The following is a 24,196-nucleotide window of genomic DNA, read 5'->3' as shown; positions in this document are numbered from 1 at the left end:
AGACGATTATTTTAAAGCGGAGAGTATTAGCGCGTTCCGATCGAGGAACGTCGGTCGGCTGGCTGGCCGGGTTGGCTCTGTTAATTAGGATCGCGCACGTGGCGTCGTGTGTGTGTGTGATTTCTGACAGTGAAGTGTTCGGATCCCGTTCGATTCGGTGCGTCGTGTCTGTATCGAGGAATTGCGTAACGTTGGGGAGGTCGCGAGGAATGCACGAGCGTTAGAACGCTTAGCTGACCGCGTGGGATTGGCGCAGAGGCGATTGCTCTTTGGTGGCTGTTGTTGTGTTTGCGCCGCGGCGACGCGAGCCTTTAAAAGCGCGCGATAATGATAATGACGGATGACAAGTAGGTTGGAACGAGGAGACTGGGGGAAAAATGGACAGCAAACGTTGTCCAAGAAGCGCATTAAAGGCATCGCGAGCAATAAATAATCGCAGGGGGAATTGTAAATGTTCGCGACGATAAACCGACGTACACGGAAGACGTACTACTACGTTAACGAGATTTGACTCGCGAGTGGACGTAGCGGTACGTCATCGCGCCAGCTAAGTGTTGCGAATAAAGAGTATATTCCGTGCAACCGAAGGTCTACTTAAACACGTCAGCGGTGCAACATCAGCGACGAGGATTAAACCGACACTTGTTTCGATCTGTGTATTTACACTTAATCTGCTCGGTTGGTCTGCTGGAAGACGTATCGCCGAGGAATCTCGACTTTCACTCGCGAAAGGACGTAGTACTACGCCGATATATCGTACACGGACGGATTTAGTGTCGTTTTTTGGGGAAACGTTCCTCGTTGTGCTGGCTACGATCGTGTTTGGGGGTCGTTGATCGCCAAACTACTTGCGTGGTTAGCACTTTCGTTATCCAACAGAATTTTTTTAGTGTTTCTGAAATTATTTTTAGAATAGTTCGGTACTTTCAGTTCTCCTAAAGTTTTCCTGTGTGGGTATTTGAGCTATTGCTTGTATGTATATACTCTCCAGGCGTTGAATAATGTCAATAACAGAATATTTTCCAATATTCTCAGTTCAGTGTATTTTGTCTTGGTCATAGGACTACGTAATCACAAAAGAAGATTAAATGAACGTTTGTGTGATTGTGAGACGCATCACTACGTCGAGGAATCTCAACTTTCACTCGCGAAAGAAACTCAATCAGTAGTCAGTATGTCGTTTTGGAAAATGTTCTTATTGACTGACCCCGTCAGAGATTTGAGGCCGTACCGATATCAAAGTGTTAGACAATTACGATTCTATTAGGGAGCATTCATCGTCAACTGTATTGTTTAACCAGCTGCGTTTGCAGTGCTGATATTCAAAAGGAGTTCAAGTGATAGTGTCATCTTCAGACTTTCTTTATAGTTTCCCTTTGCCTTATTCGACTAACTGAAGCCAACAAATCTTTCAAAGTAAACTCCAAGTAATGTACAGTGTCTAAGAAATTGTGAAATTGTTCATCGATCTGAGAATATTAATACAACCCTTTCAGTGCTTTAAAATGACGATAATTATTATCACAAATTATCGATTAAGGTCTTTGAAGTCTCTATTATGTATTCGAGTGTAGTGGAAGTTGCCAACATCTAAAAATACTGTAGTACATCTCGATCCTTTTCTGTCTGATATAAACTCCTATTTAGACTAATGCTTCAAAACGTTATTTTTAAAAAAGGAAAACGAATTCCATATCCGTAGAAAAGAAGGTTAACCACTTGTTCGATTCAATTAATCGTCGCTTCGATCACTAGGGTGTGTGGCAATCTTAGAAGTATAATATATTATACGCGTGTAGGATCAGCTGGTGAAGAGATTCGAAAACACCAGTCTAAATATTTAAAATAGAAGGCGTCTTTTACCTGGATTTACGTTTACTTTAGACCTTCGATGATTCTTTATACGTAAATTTAGGTGAAACACGCCGCTCTGTTTTTTAATTCGGTGTACAGTGTATTCCTGGGGACTGTGGTCCACTCGCGAGTGCAATACCGAGGAAGAGGATTAAATAGACGCTTGTCTTTTGTCTGTGCAGGGTTCACTGCCGATCCATCCCGGAGGCTGCAGCAGCGATCACCATTATCGGTGAGTAACAGTTTCGCATTGACGCGGCGGGAATGCAACCACGCTTCATTCCGCATGCAAGACACGCGGTCGAGGAATTCAGCCAGCGACAATCCGCGAGGAACGCTCGGTTTCTATTCGTCCCGAAGTCGTCCTCAGGAACAATTTACGCGCGTTTACGCTTCCCTGTCGCGGTGAAGCCTTCGACTCGAGATTTATCGCCGTTTCTGTTATTTATATATTTCTTTTTATGTTTCTCTCTTGGCATCGAGCGGAATAAAATTCTCGTTTTCTTCCTCTTGAGGACTCGTTTCGTCGAACGACGCGTTATGAAACGCTTGGTCGGTGAATGGAAATTAATTCCCCGCGGTCGAAGGTTGGATTATCGACTGCGAGAGGGGGGGTGGGAGATTTGTGACACGCGAACAATATTTCGAAAGCGTTACACAAATCTAATTAACTCTTCGCAGTCCGTGTTTGCGTTATTGAATTAAACGGTGGACGAGTTAATTTTGTAATTCGGTCGGGATCGAAGTAGAATATTTTTTTTTTTTTTTTTTTTTTTGAAGAACTGTCGGGGATTGTAAATTAATCAGGATCTGGGTGATTTAATTTTTCGAGTTATTTATTTGGGAGATACGTGACTGCATGTTTAAAACTATCCATTGGTAATCTCATAGAATGGTTAATAAATTTAAAGAATCTACTTTGGGGCCTCTCGGTCATGTTAATGTATTTATTTTGGCGGGGAAACCAAAATGTGCTCGCCTACACTTTAGAACGTACCAATGTATTGCAAAGAGTTATTAAAAGTGGACAATTTTGGAAATCAGAGCAACGTTTATAATATGTTTAGTATATACATTGAAATAACATTTATTATTATCAATTACACCTAGATAACGGTTTAATTTCTCTGTTATAATATTACTTCGTCCAAACACGATTACGCTTAGAAATAAATGGAGGGAGGGCAAAGAAATTGGAAAAGATATCGTGCAATTTGCGGTTTCGAGTGAAATTAATGCCAGTTTCAAACGGGCGAGTGTAATAGATCTTGTGGAGTAATGTCAATTACGGTTAGGGGCATTAATTCGATCAGCCATGGTAATAGAGTTTCCTTTGCAACGATATTAGTTGGTGATTGGTCTGCGCGGATATTTCAGGATGTTTAAACTTTCGAGAAAGCAGGAAATCACATCCTGAGAACCAAAAGTCTATCCGAATGTAAGTTAATGGCGATTTCAAACTATTCGTAAGCATACAGGTTGGCTCACTGAAATTCGTAGACGATGATAACGCAAATAATTCGTATATATCATATTTGTGTCGACAAGAATAACTGATATATTTTGCAATCTTATTAATAATAAATAGCTATCAGTAATCGCATGCATCGTTCCCAGCAATTTTAAATAGCAAATCCAGCTAGCACAAATAGATTAGATAAATATATTCGACCTACTTTTGTCTCGTATCTTACTAACAAGGATTAAAAATTACAATTTTTAATTTTCGTGCAATAGTAATACGTCTTTGATATACTATGCTCTTGTATATTAAGAAATTATACAAAGGCAATGCACAGTTATTATTAACCGATGAATTACATTTTTTAAATATTATTATCAGTAACATTTAAATATAGAAATACTTAAAATAGATACTCTGATATAAGGAATGATTCTTCATTCTTAAAGTCTAAGAATAGCTGCAAACAGTTGTTTCCTTTTGAGTAGCCTTGGAATCTCTGAAGTCTTTATCTTTATGGGGAAAAAGCAAAATAAAAATGAAGTGTTGAAAGGCTGTTACCCGCAGAAATCATTATTCTTAGGCGGTTGCAAGCCCATAGATATTCTACGCGGACTGTAATTTATTTTTTTCGTTTAATGCGAGATGAAGACTCCGGTGTCCGGATCAGACATTCAACCGCAAAGGGTTGGCTCTTGGACGACTGGCAAGCGATCCGATGTAGAAACTCGTTCCTCGTGAACGCCTCTATTACGTCGAGACCTCCTCTCTTTCTCTCCCGTGCTACGTCGACGCAAACAAACGTGGCCGAGGCCGAGTTGAATGAAATTCAAATTGCGAAAATCGGCCGGGAATGCGTGTATTTTTGTAACACGGTAGTTTCCGATTCGATCCCGATTGGATTCGAGGCGTGACCTCGCGTAAAACGGCGCTGTTTTCGCGAATTATTTCGTTTTTATTGAAAAAAAAAAAAAAATAAGATAAAATGGGACGATTAAAATTACTTTTATCCAAACAATCCGTCGTACCAGATTAGAATTAATTTTCAGTTCCTTTTTTGTAATTTATCTTTACATAAAAAAATGTGTTTGTACTTGTGTAATTATGGCAAATGACAACAGTAATTGTTTCTGATTCTCGACGCAATTACTCGCAGATTACAGTAATCTCGTAGCTTCCGGTTTGTAACGTCGCTGACTGAGTCTAGGAAAATGGTAGCTAATGTCGGTATTAGTTTAAACTTGATAGTAATCACTAAAATTGTGAATAAATAATTAAAGTTACCACAGTATTCATAGATGTGATTTTCTAATATTCCTTTAATATTGTTTGTTAATTTCGTGAAAGAAAAATCGATCTTGAAGAGGGTAATGAAAAAATTCTGATGGAATAATGACGGATTGTTTCCCACAAGACTGAAACTTTAATTTCAAACAATTGTAAACTACACAATTTAAAAAGAAATAAATTCGAACAGGATTCACGAATTTCAAGACAAACTTTAAGTTTAAATTTTCAACTCGAAAATTAATTGTTTTAGTTCCATAGCGAAAAGTCCTGTCTCCCATGCGTGGATGACGTGGCAAAGTGCTAATGAGAAATAATAACGTATGAATCAGAGCTCGGCGTATCCCAAGTACTCTAACTGGTCCTAAATTTCCATGATGAACGGATTGTGAACTCGAGAACCCCGTGCAAGCGTCGTGGACGAAGAAGAAGGCGAGATCCTTTCGACGCGAAATAAAAGGAAGCCTCGAGGAGCAAGGGAGCAAGGATCCGGTGGGCGCAGGGAGGCGAGTGGTCAGACTGGTGTAACAGGACGTTACTCCTTGGCTGGCGGAGCAGTCTCGTATTATTACTCCGTCCTCCTTCGGTCCTCCTGCTCCGCTGACTGCTCGAGTCTCTAAGTCTAAGCCCGGAATGCCGCAGGGAGAAGGGTTAGCGTACGGATAGACCCTATGCAACGAGGTACTGCTTGCTCGAGGGTTCTCGGCGCAGGGTCAAGGAACGCGACTGATAGCGCTCTCGACGGTTTCGCGATGTTTACGCGAGTCTGTCGTACCGTTACCATAATCTGAGTCGCGTCGACTCGAGACGCATCGCTGAGGTGGATTCGTCGCGACGCCTTCTGCCAGGTTTTTCCTCGAGGAGACGAGTTGATCGCGGCTCAGCTCTAGAAACCATTGTTTTTTAATGGGCCATTCTATCCTGAGCGTACAAGAACATTTTTGGAATTTTGTAAAACGAAAATTATTCCTGATATCAATCTCAAATTTTGCATAGTGGTTCATAAATGTCTTGCCACGTTACATATTTTTTTTTGTTGAAAAATATATTATTGTTTCGAAGATATAAATCATTTGCACAATCGTTGTAAGGTAGAAGTATCTTCTAGTTTGGTAGATTTGAGACATTTTGGAATTTTATGAAATGAAAATTGTTTCTCGTATCAATTTCAAATTTTGCATAATGGTTTATAAATGTCTTGCCAAGTTACATATTTTTTTTTGTTGAAAAATATATTATTGTTTGGAAGATATAAATCATTTGCACAATCGTTGTAAGGTAGAAGTATCTTCTAGTTTGGAAGATCTGGGACATTTTGAAATTTTATGAAATGAAAATTGTTTCTCGTATCAACCTCAAATTTTGCATAGTGGTTTATACGTATTTTGTCAAGTTACATATTTTTTTTTGTTAAGAAATATACAGTTGATTTGAAGATATAAATTATTTGCATAATCGTTGTAAGATAGTCATTGTAAGATCTGGGGCACTTTTGGTGTTTTATAAAATAATTACCACTATTAATTTCAAACTTTACACCATAATTCAGACATACCTCAACGACTCAATTGTTTCCACTCAAAAATATATAATCGATTCAACGTTATACTTGCGCAAGCATCGTAAAAGCAAAGTACCTTCACGGTTGACATCGTTCAGGCACTCCCAGTGGATTAGATAATTAGTGGCGTTTGAAATTTAGGACACACGGTTAAAATAATTTTAGCGACGATAATCCTTATCGCTGTTGAAATATATTTACTATCAACAAATCGTGCAAAGCCTGAACAATTCGTTACAAATAGCACGATAGTAATTACACGTGGCAAAAAGTATGAATTTTGTTCCTAGACAAACGTCAAGCAAACGGGTAAAATTTCCTATCGGAACAATAGAATTCTAAACCGAATTTTTGAACTGGAATTGTGTTGTTGCAACGTACCAAAAAACGTTTTACTCCTTGTAACTTTTCCGAGGCTTTAGAAATACCGGTGGAACGAATTTTTTTCGAATCTCGACCGCCTCGGTTCACTTGTTGGACGGGAATGAATGAATTCGCGCGGCCGTCGGAATTCGCGCGGCGCTAAATAAATTTCGTGCTGGCTCCCTCGTCGTTTCGCTTCCGGCTTGTTCGTTTCATAGAATCTAATTTTAAGCTCGGCCAACCGAGCGAACGGACGGACGGACGCTGACAAGGGAGCTCGTTAAATGTTCGTCTTATGGAAATAATTGAACCATCAGACGCAGAAAACACGTAACTCGACGATCGATACCCGTTTCGTTCGACGACCGCCCAAAATTAACCACGACCACTGAATTTTTAAAGGAATTTCTCTCGTCGTCCCTCTGGTGTTCCATTGTTTGTCGATAACACGCAATTGCCACAAAAGAATAATTTCACGTATTAGAAAGCTCTCTGCCGCACGACTAAAATTGCCAATCTTTTAAAAATCGAAAATAATTTGAGCTGCAGAAACCTAATAATCCGTGGAATATCTCGTTAAATATTACTCAGATTTTTAGCTGGTTCCTTGGATATATAAAAGAAACAAAATCTTCTAAAATTACTAGATTTGATGTATTTTGAAATTATTGTTTTTTATTTAATTTCTCATTTTATTGTAATGTAATATTTTCCTAAATTACGAAGAATAGTGTGTATTAAGAATTTCCAGATAAAAGAATTTCAACTTACAATATTAATTACAATTAATCGAGTTGACGTCGAAAGTGTGAATCTGCAAGTATTCACACAGTCCTCGATCACTCGGTGGTGTTACTTTCGATGCAGTTACAACATCACACGTTATCTCCGCGTCATCATTAGAGATAACGACATGGCCAGCTATTTGCTCAGATCGTCCTTGTACCAATAAGACCCGGAGAATTCTGTTTGAGCAGCTTCGCAGTCGGCATTTCGCTTCTGATGACGGTAATCAGAATCTGAAACTACAGTTACTCACAGGCTGCATCATTAACGAGACCAATTCCAGGGGATAATTTATAAACTCGATGATTTCGGGCGTTACTACTTATGCAGTTGTTTTCCTTGATGCAAGTAGTTCGCGGTCTTCGAACAATATATGGGGATTAGTCGGCGAACGTTGTTCCATAGTTTGATGAATCCCATTTAGAAGTTTGTCTCCACTTGGTCGAGCAAAGTAGAAGCAAGCTAGGCGAGTGTCTCTTGTCTCGCGATCTTGATTCGCAACAAATCGATAATTAAAGGAACAAATTAATTTTTTATTTTCATTAATAAAGGTATAAACTAACTCTGACCTTTATAAATTGCTGGATTCATTTTACGTTGATATTTTATAATAATATTTTCATTGATAAAAATTAAGAAAAATCGTTTGTCCAGTACTGCAAGTAGGAGTGTTCGTGGAATCGACCGTATTACTTGCTCGCTCGGTTGTGAATTACTGGCTCGGTGAACAATCCCATTTACACGAATAATCAGAGTGAGGAGGCTGTTTGTTGGGTCCTTCAGGCGATGATCGTTACATAGCGTTGCGATAAAAATACGGTCATTGAAGGGGGAGGGGGATACGTTGTTTCAGAAATGTAGAAGGAATCCTGGTAACGTAATCCTAACGACTGAGGGAGGTGGGGACAGAATAGGTTACATCAGTGTAACAATCGTCACCGCAAGGGTTTCATCACCTAGTATCTATAGTCTTGCTCCAGTTGTTTGCGCGAATCAAACTTCACAGTCGGCCGTGCTACGTCCGTGTTGTGCGAGAACTGTTTAAAAAATTCAGAAATCTTGAATTATACATGTGCTCTGAAAAGTTCAGATAAAAATTTGATCATTCAATGAACGTCGCGAATAAATTGCTATGTTTTCCTTTATTTTGCACGACAGAGCAACGAAGAAACGTTTGTATATTCCAAAATATCGTGGAAGCGCACGATGTATGAAAATGTTCGAAATCCGTTCGTCGAAATCGACATTTAGAACGATTAATCAGCGATTCGTCGAATGCCAGAGTCCCCGGATGAACGACGGTTTCAAAGTGTTCAAACGGTCTTTCAGAAAGCTGCGGGCTAATTTCAGAGCACAAGGGACAAGGGACGATTCAGTGAACGACGCTATATACGACCACGACAAATGGACGAAAGCTCGGTGAAACGTCTTTCGTTGGTCGACGCAAATTGGAGCTGACTGCACAAAGCGAGTTCGCGCATAGTTGCGAGAATCTTGTAGTCGTTCGACCAGTTCTCGTTATCACGTTGACTGGGAATCGAAGGAATGCGATAAACAATAGAGATAAATGTCTGCAAAGGGAGCCAGAATACACTCGATTCAAACGCATGCGAATTGATTTAAAGGCGGATACTAATCTTCCATGAGGATTTGTCTTCGTATGCATATACAAAACACTTAGAACACTTACATATTTTGTATATACAAGATATTTGGCTTCTGGGAAAAATTTGAATGGGAGATTCTAGGGACCAAAATTAAGAATACCAATTTGTTGATTGTGGTTTCGTTAAAAAGTTAAAAAGACCGGAAAATTTTTCGGCGAAATTAAAAAATTTCAAATCATTCTAAAAAAAATATTTTTGGTTGCGGGGGTCAATTACAAGCATTTTTGGTCAATAGACACAACCCCGAAATCCTACTCAGTTTCGAGAAAAAAATTCATTACCGAAAATATCATTTCTGGCCAGAAATGTCTGTCCGAATTTTCATGTAAATCTTTAAAACGTCATAACTTCTGAACGGATTGGTCGATTTTAAAGTTTAAAAAAGCAAACGACGCGTATTTTAATAGAGAATATGTAGAAATTCTAAAAATATTGAAAAAGTTGTTCGTTGACCAATGTTTCATCGTCCAAATGAAAATTCAATTTTTATTCAACGAATAACGGATTGAACGGTTGTTTGTCTTTCGCTCGTCGTTCGAAATTGTTGTCTAAACAGAAGCTTTGCGCGTCTTTGCTTTCCAAGCGCATTATCGCGTATGCACCACCAACCGATTCCCGTTTCATTACCGTGCTGCATAAACGTCGTCAAACATTTAACGAGCACAGCGCGCAACGCGGCCCTTGTAGACATAACTGTCTTATTTGCTCGGAAAGCGCGAGTCCCGGTACTTCGTCGTACCATTTTAAAGGATCAAGACCTTAAGGATCGCGGACAAGAGGCCGGGCCTGTTTGCACGACCGATTTGAATTGTTAGCATGCTGGAGTTGGGCGTCGATATTTCCGTTTACCCGCTTCTTGCTAGTTTTTCCGGTCTACGCGCGACCGCCTTTCGAGAGGGTCGGTCTTCGTCGTTTTATAATGGTTTATTCGCGAGATCGTGGGGATTCGAGATGGTCCTTTTCTTCCCTTTTTAAACCGTAAAATCCACGAGTCAACTGGCTACGGTCTAAAAAGAATCAAGTTATAGCTGGATAGGCAAGACTTCCTTTACCTTTTAACCGCTTAAACGCTATAATCCGAGAGGGTTATCGAAACTTTTTATACCTGTGGATCATAATCAATATTCCGTAAAAATACAATTTTAATTCTTCGTCTATCAAGTAGAACTTTGTGTTATAAGAAAGGTCCTACCAGGCTGACCGTAGTTTTCTCCCCCGGTGATTGATACACATTTTTCTTCCCCCTCAATATAAATGAATTTAATTAGTAAAATCCGTACTTGAAAACACTGGTAATTGACTGTTAAGTGAAGTATCTAATACTCGTAAAATTAATAACGCTACTTTAATTAGGAATGCTGTAAAATAGCATCATCGAATTATCGAATATTTCCACGTTTCACACTATGATTTTAACAAATATTGAGTACATCTTTAGACATGAAAAACACGTCAACGTGTTAAATTTTAAAAGCATTAGGCTGAATTCTCGTAACGCGAAACCTAACAGGACAAAAGAACGTTCGAACGTCGAAAGAGGAATGTGATGTTTGCATTTCGATAATGTTGCGCATACCACGAATGAGAACGCGATCGGTTCTGGTAACCACGCGTTGTCATGCATAAATACTTGTCAGTTTGGGCAGCAAGACGAGGTCTCGTCCAGGCCTCGGGGCTCTCACGAGTGTCCAATCAGCAATATCATTGATCACTCTATTTAAAGAAGCCGATGGAAAGCCCGTGCAAGCGTGACGTCAAGCGTCGAATTTCCAAGCCAACTTCGTTTAGTCTCAGACGAAGCCAATAATCTCGCTGCTCGCCTGCCAGTCCCTTCGATCCCCGCCTGACAGCGAATATATATTACACGCGCGCGTGCGTTCATCCATATTCGCGCAAACTTTCATGGCAGGCCGGAGTGTGTTTTGCATACCGTGGAAGAACCCACACCGCAACGAGTTTCGATACGACAAAATAAAATAAAAGAGTGGCGCGAGCAAGCGTAGTTTAATATAAACGTTTCGACCATTGGACCGGATAAAAGCGAAACTTTATATCGAGATAAATAATTCATAAGAAAACTAAACGCTAGACAACTCCATTCGTCCGAATCTTCGTCCAGGGGGCAAAATCGTTTCGTATGATAGTTCGTTAGTTTAATTCTGAGCCGAATTGCAGGAAAATTCATTTCAGAGAGCAATTAGACGTTAAATATTGCAGGAAAGATTGTTGTGCCTGTAGCTTCTGCAATCGCTGACAAAAAGAGTCAGTAAATAGACGAAGTAAAATGGTTACGAAATATATAGTGGCCATAAATTATTTACTAGACAGACGAACAAGCATGCGGCGAGTAGACCATAAAAGATGAAAGAAAACAGAGGAAAGCGACGAGTGGAAGAAAACTACGGAAGCTTGCTGGGAAAACAGTAAACTAGCTTTTTTCTTAGACAGCGGATTTATGATCGTGCGTTTCGATGTTCGAGTAGAGACAAATTTCCTTCGATGAAATAATCGCGAAAAATGCCCGTGATTTATGTCACGAGGAAATAAAATATTTTACTTCGGTGGCGTAAGGCACCCAGAATTAATTTTTAAACGTTTCAGTATTGTTCTTCGTAATTAATTAATACCTAATTTCACCGTCGTCGAAATTTTATATAAAAATTACTTAATTTATAGATTTCTCTCGATAAATCACTGTCTCGCGAACGATTCTCGCTATCTTCGATCCGTTTCTCGATAATAATACTTCGTTCTCCCGATTGTCCCACTTTCGTGGCCATCTTTCTCGAGAAAGCTTGCGATGCGTACGAGATTCCGTAATCCGATTGTAAACCAAGGATAAATCAATTGTGGGTATAATGGGCGGGCGCAAAGTGGCTTACGAAATTCCGAGGAAAACCCCCGTGGGAAACGTCGTTAAGGGTTGGCCAGAGCAAACGAGGGCGAAACAGAGGAATAGCTAGGCAAGAAACTTTAGCAAAAACGGTAAACAAGCTTCTTTCGTCGCCGCCGCGACTTGAATTTATGGTCTCGTTCGTGTTTAGTGCATTGCCACTGCTCGTTGCGAATTCAACTTTTTGCCACGCTATTTTTCTCCCGCGTTGATTTTCTTCTCGATGCTCTATGATGTAGCGACACGTTGAAGATGGTCGTCTCTGACTTTTTCGAAGGCACACGCGAGTCGTATAGTTATTCGAGAACCAGTTTTTACTTCGGATTCGAGCAATGGAATCGTCCCAAACATTATTTACATTTGCAGTACAAGAAATTGTTAACCTAATCGAGACGCAATCATCGATGTTTATACCATCGTTAACTATTTTCATACCGTATTCGAGTAACGCAAGCAATGTTTGTTAGAACGGCTGCGTTTAATTAGAGTTGCTCGAGTTACGCCTTCACCGACAAAGAAACTTTTGCAAGTAACGATTCTTCTTATTATACGAGGTGTTTTCAAGCCAAACGGTCAAACTGTATCTATGAATAAAAATTAAATACATACGCTATATAAACGTGGGTTCAAAGTAACCTCGCGCGAAAGTTTAAACATACTTTTAAATATGTAAGACAAGTACTGTTTCTACGAGAATATTGTCAAATAAATTCGTAGTTGGTTTTATGGATTTTAATAAGCATAGTATTTATAGTATTTTTATTGACATTATTTTCTAGCAGCTCAGGTATTCTCCGTTACAGAAATCCTGAATGAAATAAATACTTAATTGTTTTTCTAATTACTTCCTTATTTCGCGCAATGATTTGCACAAATTAGCGTTAACGCGACAATTAACATTCGAATGATAATTGTAAAATTTTCAGTATGAAGTTAATAATGTATGTTTACGTATTTTTTGCTCAACAATGATAATGACATAATTTAAGGCTGTACATGCGTATTGATAGTTTTTGTATCGAGACAAATTATCTTGATCGCTTTCCAAAATTTCAGATAGTAAGCACGAGTCGAATGAGGATTGGACAATTATGGCAAACCTGTTCTTGTAATTTAAATACGAGCCAATTTGTTCGTTTAAATTATTTTCTTCTAAATGAAATATACGTAAAGTTGATAGTTTACCAGAAACCATTTTTATTCCGTAACGATTTCATTTTACTTTTGTTCCTAGAATATACTGACTTATAACTAATAATTTATCGTCAATAAGTTTAGTATTGTTGAACTTCGTCTCGAATTAATAGACGTTTATCTCGTTACACAAATAACGTAACAGATCGACGTTACGGTGCCAATTATGTCTGTTCATTTAATTGGAATTAACGCAGTGTTCACTGCTTATTGTTCGTTGGCCTAATTAGTCGGCTCGGAATCATGAAAAGAGTCTCTTTTGACACTTCAGCAACATTTCGATCGACGTTGCTTCTTTTTACGGCGCAATATCGTCACTGTTTCTTTTAAAAAAGGTCAACCAATAACAATTAGAACGTTTAGTATCTTGGAACCAAAAGTGGGAGGACAATTTGTCGAACGGAAGCTTCACTGTATAGAAGAGGTCGCCACATCGAGGTTAGGCTCGATAACAGTACTTTAACTGCACCTCTTACGTATTTACATATTCATTGTATATACAAGGTGTGGCGGAATTCGTAGAACAATCGGAAAGGAATCGATTCTGCGTTCGGGAATGAAGAATTCTTTTTCGAGTAAATTTCTCAAATTTCTTGGCGACCAAAATTATTTATAAAATTAAACTCTTGCATTAAACTCTGAAGTTGTTTCAGTGTCGTATAATTTACAAAGTTTTACCAATTCCTTTCAAGGAGTGTGTAAACGTTGGTTCGGAACGGGTCATCGCGTGTTCAAAAAGCGATTCGTTTCTATTATTCGCGATATTATGAAATTGTACGATATTAGTAGATTTTAAGATACTTGGGTGTTCCATGTGGACTGCTTTTCCTCTGGTATAATAACGGAAGTAGGAAGGATCACTTATCTGCAATTAAACGCGATAGCTGGGTAAAAATGTACGCAGTTATCTGGATCGCGATATCTTTGACGGGATGGTCCCGTGATGCACGATCCCGAGGAGAGCCTTCCGACACGCAAACTTCATATTTCGTAGGCGTCGAGCAATTTCGGGGACGGGCATCATTGTCACGCTCGCCGCAATTATTCCGGGGTATCCGTCGTTTGCGCTGCGTCGAAATAATTACTTGGACTGTATAACTACGGGGGCACAATTATCGCGACAACAGTCGACCCTCGTTCCGGGCGTTCCACGGATTCTCCTTGCGATCCTCTTTCATCGAACTTCCGCGAAAATTGGAATAGTTCGGCTCCTCTGGCTCAGCAACCGTTGCTCCTTAATCTCCTTCCATTCTCCCTCTCTCTCCCCTTGCTTCTGCCTCTCAATACACTTGACTTTGTTCCTTCGTTCGTGGTGCATTCGCGGAGAACACGGACGCATAAGTTTTCTCAGCCTGCTCTTTTCTTCGACTGTATTTGACCCCGAGGGATCGCCCCTTGCGTCTTCATTTTTGATCAAACAAGTAGTCTTTGCAACTTGTTACCGTTTATTTCCAAAATTTAATTCGAGAGTTCTGTCAACAACATAGAAAGCGCTTTCTCATAATTCTTTTTTATTTTATGCAATTGCTTTTAACAAGAGCGTCGAAAATAAAATAAATGGAAGAGCTTCGTGAAAACGCAGTGTAAATATTTGTCGCGAAGTAACGTGTAAAAATGGAACTAAAATACCCGTTGTTTGGTAAACAACAAAGAGCAACGAAACATCTCTGTATGGCCATCAGCGTTTTTTTATTTAAATTATAAAATAAACAAAAATTGTTGATCAAATGGCAGCCGAATAGCAAAACGTTCTAGAGCAGAATTAGTTACGATCTTTTGGAGTATTTAGCCTTTTCGTATATCTTGTCACATCTTAACCAGAATTGTCGTTCTTTGTCACTAACTCGATTTTCTCTTTTTGTTTCAGGTAAGTCGCACAGGCGATACCACAACTAACTCTCAAAGAAATCTCTCATGACAGGTATTTATTGTAACTAGTCATTGTCTATAAAGAAGTATTATTTCATCTTCTATTAACGATTAATTACACGTATAATCTCTTTTGATTTTCTCTAATTTCAACTCTTTTTATAAATTCTCTTTTACATTTTTCATTAACTTTTTACTAATGAAAATATTGTTATCGTATTTGTCGAATCCTTCTGATTAAAACGAGACTAAACACGGCACAATTTGGATCATATTTAATAAGTGAAAGATAACTCGTTATCGTTTGCTAACTGCACCCTTTTCTCTCTTTCACTCACTGTCCTTTTCTACGTTCTACCATAAAGAGGCCGACACTGCCCTCGATCCAGACTCTTTTTCTTTCGCTCAAACTTATCGCTGTTCTTTTCTACGTTCGGAACGACCAAAGAACGGTCTCGAAGGTCCGTTTTTACCGCGACGTGTTTGACTTTAGACTCCTTTTATAAAAGAATACTCGTACGCGATACAAGTACGATTGGATCGTACGTGTAATTTAATGGGATCGTTCAGAGGTTGACTCTGACCGCTCCGCGTCCAGATCAAAATTTCCATGTGTCTCGTACCCGGTATCGCATACAAGTATCATCGTGTGAAAGGACCCTTGGCTGTTTAATTGCACCCCCGTCGCTGCATTTCTCGGTACGCCATTGACCATCGGTGTCCCGTGCACGCGTCAGGAGTTCGTGAAGTTCAAATTCGTAGCTTAAATTCAGTGAGTTTAAGCTGGTCGGCGCTCCTAATTGCGACGACCACCCCATCAGTTTCCCTTGCGATATGCCCTCCATCCGTGTCTCCCCGTGTATCGGCTCAGCGACCCTTGTGAGTGGCGTGCGGACTGGTTATGGACTGGCTAGTCGATGCACTGCTGTCGACGGTGGACTCCACGGCGCCTCACGCTACTCCCATTGCAGACTCTCCGGCGCCCTTTTGCACCCCTTTCTCTCCTAGTGTCTCTCTTACCCTTCCACCAATCCCCCTTCACGCTCCAACGGCGGCACGTGTTGGAAAAACGAACCAGGATCCGGTTTTTCGACGAGTAATATCAACCCGTTCTGAAAAACTGTCCATTGCAACGCTCCATTCCCTGGAACACCTGTTCGGAATCAAAGATTTTCAAATATCCTCTTCTACCTCTGTCTCCTTCCATTTAGGGGGAATTTTGATTCTGAAAAAACCACAGAATGCACTCAACGCTAGAACTGAAACGACAGATTCTCGAAGAAATGTTTAATGTTATAGAAAACCACAATTTTTATTGGAAATTACGAACGGGTCGTTTTGTTCGAAATTTTTCGAAAAGAATTTTAAGCACGTAGTGATTTTCATATTTTTGGGATTTAATGGACGATGCACCTCGAATCATATAAACTCGATAAAAATTCTACTTTATTATTTTATCATTCGTTTCTCCCCCACGAGCGCAGCTCGTTCACCCCCTTCCAACCCTCGAGTAATGGCGGGGCAGCCAGGAAACGTAGGAGGTCCTTTCGAGCTCGTGTCACGACACGGCTTGGTCACACATGTTGGCTTGTTTGTTGAAAACATGGCGGTGGTAATAAAACTAAATCATTTTTTTCTGTACGATGCTGATGGCAGACGCTGATGGCTAACCATGAAAAAGGGTGTCCATCAATTATGACGTTATCGTTGGCGAAGTACCGTGCACAGTGGACAAGTAACGTATGCCAGGATATAAAAATAAATATCTGACATTAAATACGAGACAGGAAAAATAAATGCACAATAATTGCAATAAGATAAAATTAATAGGAAAAATAATCACGTGAGTGAAAAATATTTACCAGTAAATAAGTAATTGTCGTTTTTGCTACCTTTTTATACCTTGTACTATCTGAATAAATTTTTACTCGAAAGGGACTTCGAAATAATTAAATGTGAATTTTGTTTTCGAAACAAAGCCACTAATAGTTATAAATGATTTATTTTTTATTTTCCATTCGAAATTAGTATCTCGATAAGAACGTTTCTGCTTTATACACGCCTTTTCTTTTAACGATAGTCGTTTCCCCAATCGATTGCTTTCGCGAAGGGGTTGAAGTCACTTCACTCGGTCGTCCATCGTTCCTCGATCGATCTTAAGGCGAGAATTCATCGAGTTATCGCGTGGAAATATCGCCAGGACGAAAAAGTTTCTTCTTGTTCGACAGCGTTCTTTGTCTGGGGAAATTGCTTTCGCGTTTTTAACGGAAAGTCGATAATCGAGGGAACGCGAGCGCAGCGGACAAACAACGTTGTCAAAGCGAACGAATTTACCGCGAAAGAGCCTTCATTAATATTCATGATTTTTCGGGACTCGATAAAAATGAGATTACCCTTTCGAAAAGTATTTCGTATGGCAGATGCATTGAAAATTTTCAATGCCTCCGTATTTTTTAATTCCATTAAACCGACGCGAGGTTGGGAATGTTGAACTTTGTTTAGTATCGATTAAACGGGTGAATTGGCGACTTTGATAAACAACGCAGCATTTTGCTCATTAATTGGTCCCAGGAGTACAAGAAATTTATTTTAGCAATGACTATCAATTGAGCATTAAATTATTCTTCTTCTACTTGAAGATAGATGATGTTTGTTTAGTTAGAATTACTCGTAAATAAATGAAAACAGTATTATTCGTTTCTGTTACTCCCGTATTACGATGTTATGGAAAAGGAAGTATTTTTAAAATTTAATTTTAATAAATTACCGCAAGAAGTTATCATTTATTACGATAGACGGTAATAGAATTTTGGTTAGAAGTACGGAAGCAAAGTAATTACATCAGATCAGGAATGAAAATTATAGTCGATCGCGGTTGATAAATACGAGGTTTCGGTATTAAGTCGACCATGGTTAACAAATAATTTCTCCGAGTATGGAATTATTGCCGCTATTAAATGCTTCTCCGAGTAGATCCATTCAAATTGAGAAAGTTACGTCTTCGCTAAACCGACGTTGAAATTTCCCAACCACGAAATTGCACCAACTTCCGTCCCTAGGCTTATTTTAACGAATCTGCCGTTAACGGATCATGACTATAGTCACAACCAAATTAATTGGCTGCTCAAGGCCATCGAGCTAAACTATCCTCTATCGTATCATTTGCCTCCCATATCAATTCATCTTCCGCTTCTTCGCCCAAACCTACTAATACTCTCTTCATGACTAATCGACAAAGTGTATTTCAGCGACAAGCATAATTTTATTCGAATGGTAGATACCCGTCAAGATAAATTAGGTATTTTAACGCAAAATTAATCTTTTGTAACCCTGCCAACTTTTAAAATTGCACTTTGTGATTTTCATAGAATATTCTGCACACTTTGGGCTCCCAAATCATTCTAAACAAAAATTGTTCAATCCATGCAAACTATACAAAATACAAAGAAAAAGTTACATTCAATTTTTTATCATTTCTCAAATCCTATAATATAGCATCACAAAATTTTCTTTGGGGGGTGGGGTGGGATTTTTCAAGATTGATCTCTACTATTCTCAATTTTTTTAAATTTGACGCAGTGTTTATACTTTGTTTTTCCAAAGTTACATAGAAAATAAGAAATTTGATTCGTGAGAGGGAAGTGGCCTTGAACGGTCGATTAATTTTGCCCAGACTGGATGACACACTCGTGGTTTTCGTGACGCTAGTTTGTGCCTCGTGATTCTTTAACGAGCCGCGAACGAACGCGGCTTCCCGCCAGCCGTTTTCTTGCACCCTTTTTCTGGCTGGTCTTCCCGTGACCGCAATGAAATCGAAACGACGAATCGCACGCGGGTTCCCCCTCGCCTCCGAATCGCCGTGGTAAATTATTAGCGTCGCGTGTCCGACCAATCTCGAGTATCGATTCGTCCGGTCTGCGCGTTCCTTTTTTCGGACGGCCTCTTCGTCGTTTCAATTTCCAAGCGGCCGTCGTTGCCCATTGGAAAATTGCTACATACATCGGAACGACTGCATACAGCTATAAAGAACACTCACCTGAACCAGAGACAGGCAAAGCTCACGTCCAAATAAAAATTACCAACTGCGAATAAAACATGAGCGAACCCAGTTTCTTCTGGTTTCGGTTGGGTCGAATAAATATTAGAATTTGTCGAACGAAATATTTTACGACGATAAAAATGTAAGGACTGCGTTTCTATGATATTGCTTTCTCGATTAAACAAAGATTTTTATTTCCTGTAAGAAATTATACTTCAAAAAGTGGCTCTGTGACTTGAAATCAGTTTCTAAGTTTATATTTTGCTTTTCTTTTTTTACTTGTTCTACGATTCAACGATCGAAGAGTCACCGATCCGTGCACTTTGCGTTTCATTTGTTTGCGCGTCGAAGCAATATAATTATTGCGTGCAGAGAGATTAGTATGCTCGGCGCGAGGCCGGATTTGCGTTTGCAGCCACTTTGAAAGCTGCTTATGCTTTGTCACGATTGCTGCTCGAAATTCAGTTGGAATTGTAGATTTGCGTTGTTTTGAAGAATAAACCAGGATTTGTGCGTGTTTTTGGATACGGAACAGATTTGCATAAAGGCAGAATACGGGTGAAAATTCAGCCACCTTCTGTTAATACATTAATCATCTAAATGTAACGACTCCAGGAGTATATTTGTCTTGTAAACGGAGCTTAAAAATTTTTCTCATGGGTGTCTCACACTTTGGAAACAGTGGAATAGATTGTTAAGAATAAAACCTTGTAGAATCGGCTTTATCTCTGAATTCAAAGTTGACAAAACGTACTGAACTATAAATCATGGGAAACATTTCAGACGTGTTTGAACAGCTGAACAGTTGAGTACATAGTGTGTGACTTATGAGCGGTGCAACCGAGGAGGAAATATTTCTACAACTAGGAAAGAAATCTATGTTGCAAGTTATATTAAAAACTACATTATTAACGAATCCTTCAGGAAAACTTTAATTCTTCACTCGAGCAATTGATACAAACAAATACTCCGTCGAATATTTTCCGCATAAATGTCTCGTTAGCTTTTACGATTATTTTCGTATTCTTTATTGGGAAACCTTGGGCCACAAAGAATTCGTTTTGCGACGGAAATGCGAAATTTAGAGCTCTGCTATTTTACAGTGCCCCGCATCTATGACGCCATAACGTCACTCTCGTAATCTTATCGCGCTCGGTACCGGCTGCTTCGTCGTTCGAAACGAGGCTTTACGACTCCTTTAGTACTCACTTTATTGCCAAATGAGTTCTTGCGTAAGTTTTTTTATTGAAAGCTCCTGGACCATCGCGATATTAGAATAGAGAGGATGCTCCCTCGCGGTGATATAAACACTCCTCAACGTATGTCGTTCGAGCCTTTAGTTTGCAAATCAGCTGCCCCCCAGTTCTCAACTCGCGGTAAAATGATCGTGCAATATTATATCAGAGCGATGGATTTACTTTAAACAAACACTCTCTACGGTTTCAAATCTATTTAAGAGTGTTTACTGACGGAAATATACATCAGTTCGTAGCCATATTACGACATTTTAAACCGTCTAACATAACTCAATATTCAGGTCTGGCGTTATCAGTTTACTTTAGGTCAATATATATGTACAGTTTTTAAGCTACTTAAATAGCGTATCCCATTTTCGTGCACACTGATTCATCGTTTACTATCGAGTGAAAGTTTTCTTTTCTCGTGTTATTACATTTTACAAAATATTTTAACTGTGGGCTGTTTCACGAGGAAAAGATGTTTGGGAAATTCTGCTTTAAAACGTGCTTCATCAGCGTGACATTAACAGACGCGTAATTCGCGGCTTCTCGAACGACAGGTTTGAAAAATCGCGCCGACGTCGTTTATGGAGCGTTTAACCTCGCGTTCTTCTCCAGCGCGCCGCTAATTCGCTTAATTAACGTGGCTTCCACGCCTCGTCGACGCGACATGGCGACTTCCATGGAGCTCGTTTCAACGGAACGCAAATTTCCTTCAGTCACGGAAATCTACCCGGAGAAGATGACCTTCGCGCATTTGCATACAGTTTTCGTCTAAATCGTTCCCCCATTTCGAAACGTTGTTCTTTTTAGCAGTGGAATATCGTGATTGACGTAGAAGAAAACTTGCGACGCTTCGCTCGGGTATTGTTTATCAAAATTTTGACGAGGAAACGCCTGTCGAACTTGCAGTTCGTGCAACAATACCGATCATAATGTCGGGCAAATTGTTTCCAAGGGCCTCCGCGCTGTCGAACGCCGCACGAATTTAGGGCGCGCAATTTCGTCGTAAATACGTCGAACGGGATCGTCGCGTTCTATCAGTTTCCCATACTACTCACGTCATTAAACCGAACAAGTCGATTTAACGGACAATGAATTACAAACCGCCGCCGCAAACGGACAGTTACACGAACGCGAAACAAGTTTATAGGTTTATTACGAAGCGGTACGCGCGCTGCCATTTCCTGGGGAGCGCGTGTACCACGTAGTTGGAAATTGAGGGGAAACTCGGGTTTCCCTTAGTCGGTGACGAATTCGAACGCTCGACGTAGCCGTGGGATTTCCTGTTGTCAGATTTGCTATCGATTTTGCTCCGACGAATTTCATTTAACACTTTCCATTCGCTCTGAATGCACTTGGGCAAATTATGTCAACGTTAGAAACGTTCGATGTTTCAATCGATTATTTTATATCTTCGATAGCATCGATGGTACTCGAAAGTGAGGTGTATTTATGGTAGACGTTCTGATAAAGACAGGGTTGATTTAGTTATTTATTAACTTAATTCTTGTTGGAAAAATTCGGAGTAAAAATAAAATTATTTTGTAAATACGTTGTGATCGTTTTTAAGTAAATTGCATTTCGTATTGTTGCACTAAATATTGTAGATTGTTGGATGAATTATCCTCTTAATAATTCTAATTATTACGTGTTATTTATTTTAATTTATTCCAAATATTGTAACGCGAAAGAAACTTCTGAAATTGTAGATAATTATATATGACATCGACTTTTTTAATGATATAACGTGAACAAGTTTTTAGAATGCTGCTGAACGTCAGTCTGACCTTTTGCACGTTTCTAACGAAATGACCCTGAGAAAAGTTTAAGTACTTTGGAACGAACTCGTTCAGATGGATTGAACGATCGACTAATTTTTCTGTTACAGGAATAATGAAGAGAGAAGCTGATGCAGGCGCGATGACAGGTTCCGGAGGACCAACAAGTCCTCACAAGCGTTACAGACAGGGTGACGATGAACTTCGTCTTCTGATCCCCAGCAAGGTAAGAGCACGAAACCAGCCATTATAAAAAGGAAAGAAACCGGCGATCGAAGGATTAAATTTCTCGTGAAAATTCAATATTCGTGTGTTATGCAAATTTTTTAGCAAGTAAGCGGGAGAAACTGCTTAGAATACTTTCTAACTTCTGGAGAAACTGCTTCGAGTACTTTCCCATGTCCGACTACTTTGATAATGTCCAAAGAAACTTCTCGGAATTGTTAACGAAGGCTGTCTAAAAAATATCTGTTCGACAAAGTGGATTTACCAATCCCTTTTCTTGCTGCAAAAGTTTCTTTTCATTTTATCTCTGCATTTGTTTAAGTATAGCTGGTTTGATCCCTCTCGTGGCGGTACCGTGAACCTGTGTTGCTTCGTTATAATAATCGAGAAAAAAAATTCGTGTGCGACGTAGGCGAGGATAACGATCTCCCCCGCAATCGTTCGTTCTTGCAATAATTTTTCCTCGCCATTATCTAAGGAAAATCACGAAAGAACCTTCTCAGCCATTTTTTCTAGCCAGATAAGGCCTGCAAACAATCTGCGTGTCTCCGCAATTGCGTTCTGTTTCCCACATGCGATCGTTTCTGTTTTTCACTTGTTTCTTTATCGCGTATAGCGTTGTATCAGCAAAAGTTTGCTGACTGGTACGCGAAACCTCGCTGTGTGGCGCGTTCTCTTCCGGTTATTGTCGCCACAAACTGTTATCGGGATTCCTTCGACTTTCTTTTGCCGGGGAAATTTCCTGAAATAGACACAACCACGTCCGATGTTCCGCTGGGAAATGGACACTCTCTCTCTCGTGCAATTCCATCGAATCATCCGTTCCACTTAATTCTACGTGTCTTTCGATATCGATGTTTTCCATTAATTTAAGGGAGTATTATTGTCTAGGCTGTCATTTCTTCAGCCTTTTTTTGTGATTTTTTTTTTAACGACAGGTAGGTTGTTTTGTAGTGACATTTCGCAGATATATTTATTTGTCTTATAGGTATGTATAGTATTTTTTTCATGAAAAAATATTAAAAATTGCGAGAGTTATAGCTTCTTGTTTAAAGAAACGCATTTAAACTGGCTTACACGATATTTCAAGATCTAGCAAACCGATTGGCTTCAAATTTGGAGAGAATATTCAGCAGACGCGCAGAAGTTATAATTCCCACGATTTTTAATATTTTTCCATGAAAAAAATATTGTACATGCTTATAAGATGAATAAATATATCTACAAAGTCTCAGTACAAAACAGCCTATCTATCATTAAAAAAAAAATCACAAAAAGGGCCGTGAAATTGACAGTCTAGACAGCAATACCTTCTTAATTTTTCAAATCAAAAATTCTTCCCATTCTCAAACCTTCGCAAAAAATATACTCTTCTTCAGGAATCTCGTAAGCAATAATTTCACGAATAAAAATTCTCCTATTCAATTTTAATTTTCTCAAATTAAATTACGGTTTGTGACAACCTAGAGCAATCCAATCGAATTTTATCATCCGTCGTGCAATGCTTTTAATTCGATAAAAAAAAAAAAAACGTGGCGATTCGGAACTTCGTTATTTCTTTACGCGATAAATAAATGTCTGATTCGCAATGCCACTCGTTTATCTTGATCGCTGGAATGCAAATACGCGAAATGAAATCATTCGACCCGACCACCTCCGCCTTTGATCGGGAATAAAAAAAATTCCTACGCGATACACAATACTGCTATGCGATAAAAATTTTTCGATCGATCGCGTATCTGAATTGATCGCCATTGTTCCCCGTTGTACGCCAGCGTCATCCTATCCTCGCAAAAAGTATCGAACAAAGGTCCAAACAAAAGAGCACGCAATAACGAGCGCGCGTAGCTTGTCTCTTTCGTAAAATTTCAAAACGCGATTACAGTTCGCCGCGGTTCCGCCTGTCGATTGTGATCGTCGCTCGATTTCATCTTCATCGATTTAGATCGCGATCGAGACGGTCGCGTGCCACCGATC

The 24,196-nt window shown here is 39.5% G+C and overlaps 1 protein-coding gene across 12 annotated transcripts in view; it reads left to right on the top strand.

Moving 5' to 3' along the window:
- The window catches only part of Hnrnp-k (Heterogeneous nuclear ribonucleoprotein K), a 158,565-nt gene that overhangs the window by 63,227 nt on the left and 71,142 nt on the right, over window positions 1–24,196 (top strand). For 7 of the 12 annotated variants that reach the window (XM_076765908.1, XM_076765920.1, XM_076765909.1 and 4 more), the window contains 3 exons: window positions 2,037–2,086; window positions 14,935–14,988; window positions 22,105–22,220. In XM_076765908.1, coding sequence (XP_076622023.1) covers window positions 14,982–14,988; window positions 22,105–22,220 — 123 coding nt within the window. In that variant the 5' untranslated portion in view covers window positions 2,037–2,086; window positions 14,935–14,981. The remainder of the gene's footprint in view (window positions 1–2,036; window positions 2,087–14,934; window positions 14,989–22,104; window positions 22,221–24,196) is intronic. The other 5 variants (XM_076765915.1, XM_076765916.1, XM_076765919.1 and 2 more) reach the window with 1 other exon arrangement.

Source organism: Colletes latitarsis, chromosome 5 (genome assembly GCF_051014445.1).
Source record: "Colletes latitarsis isolate SP2378_abdomen chromosome 5, iyColLati1, whole genome shotgun sequence".
Lineage (NCBI taxonomy): Eukaryota > Metazoa > Arthropoda > Insecta > Hymenoptera > Colletidae > Colletes > Colletes latitarsis.
Note: the sequence above shows the minus strand (reverse complement) of the source record. Positions and strands in the feature narration are given on the sequence as shown.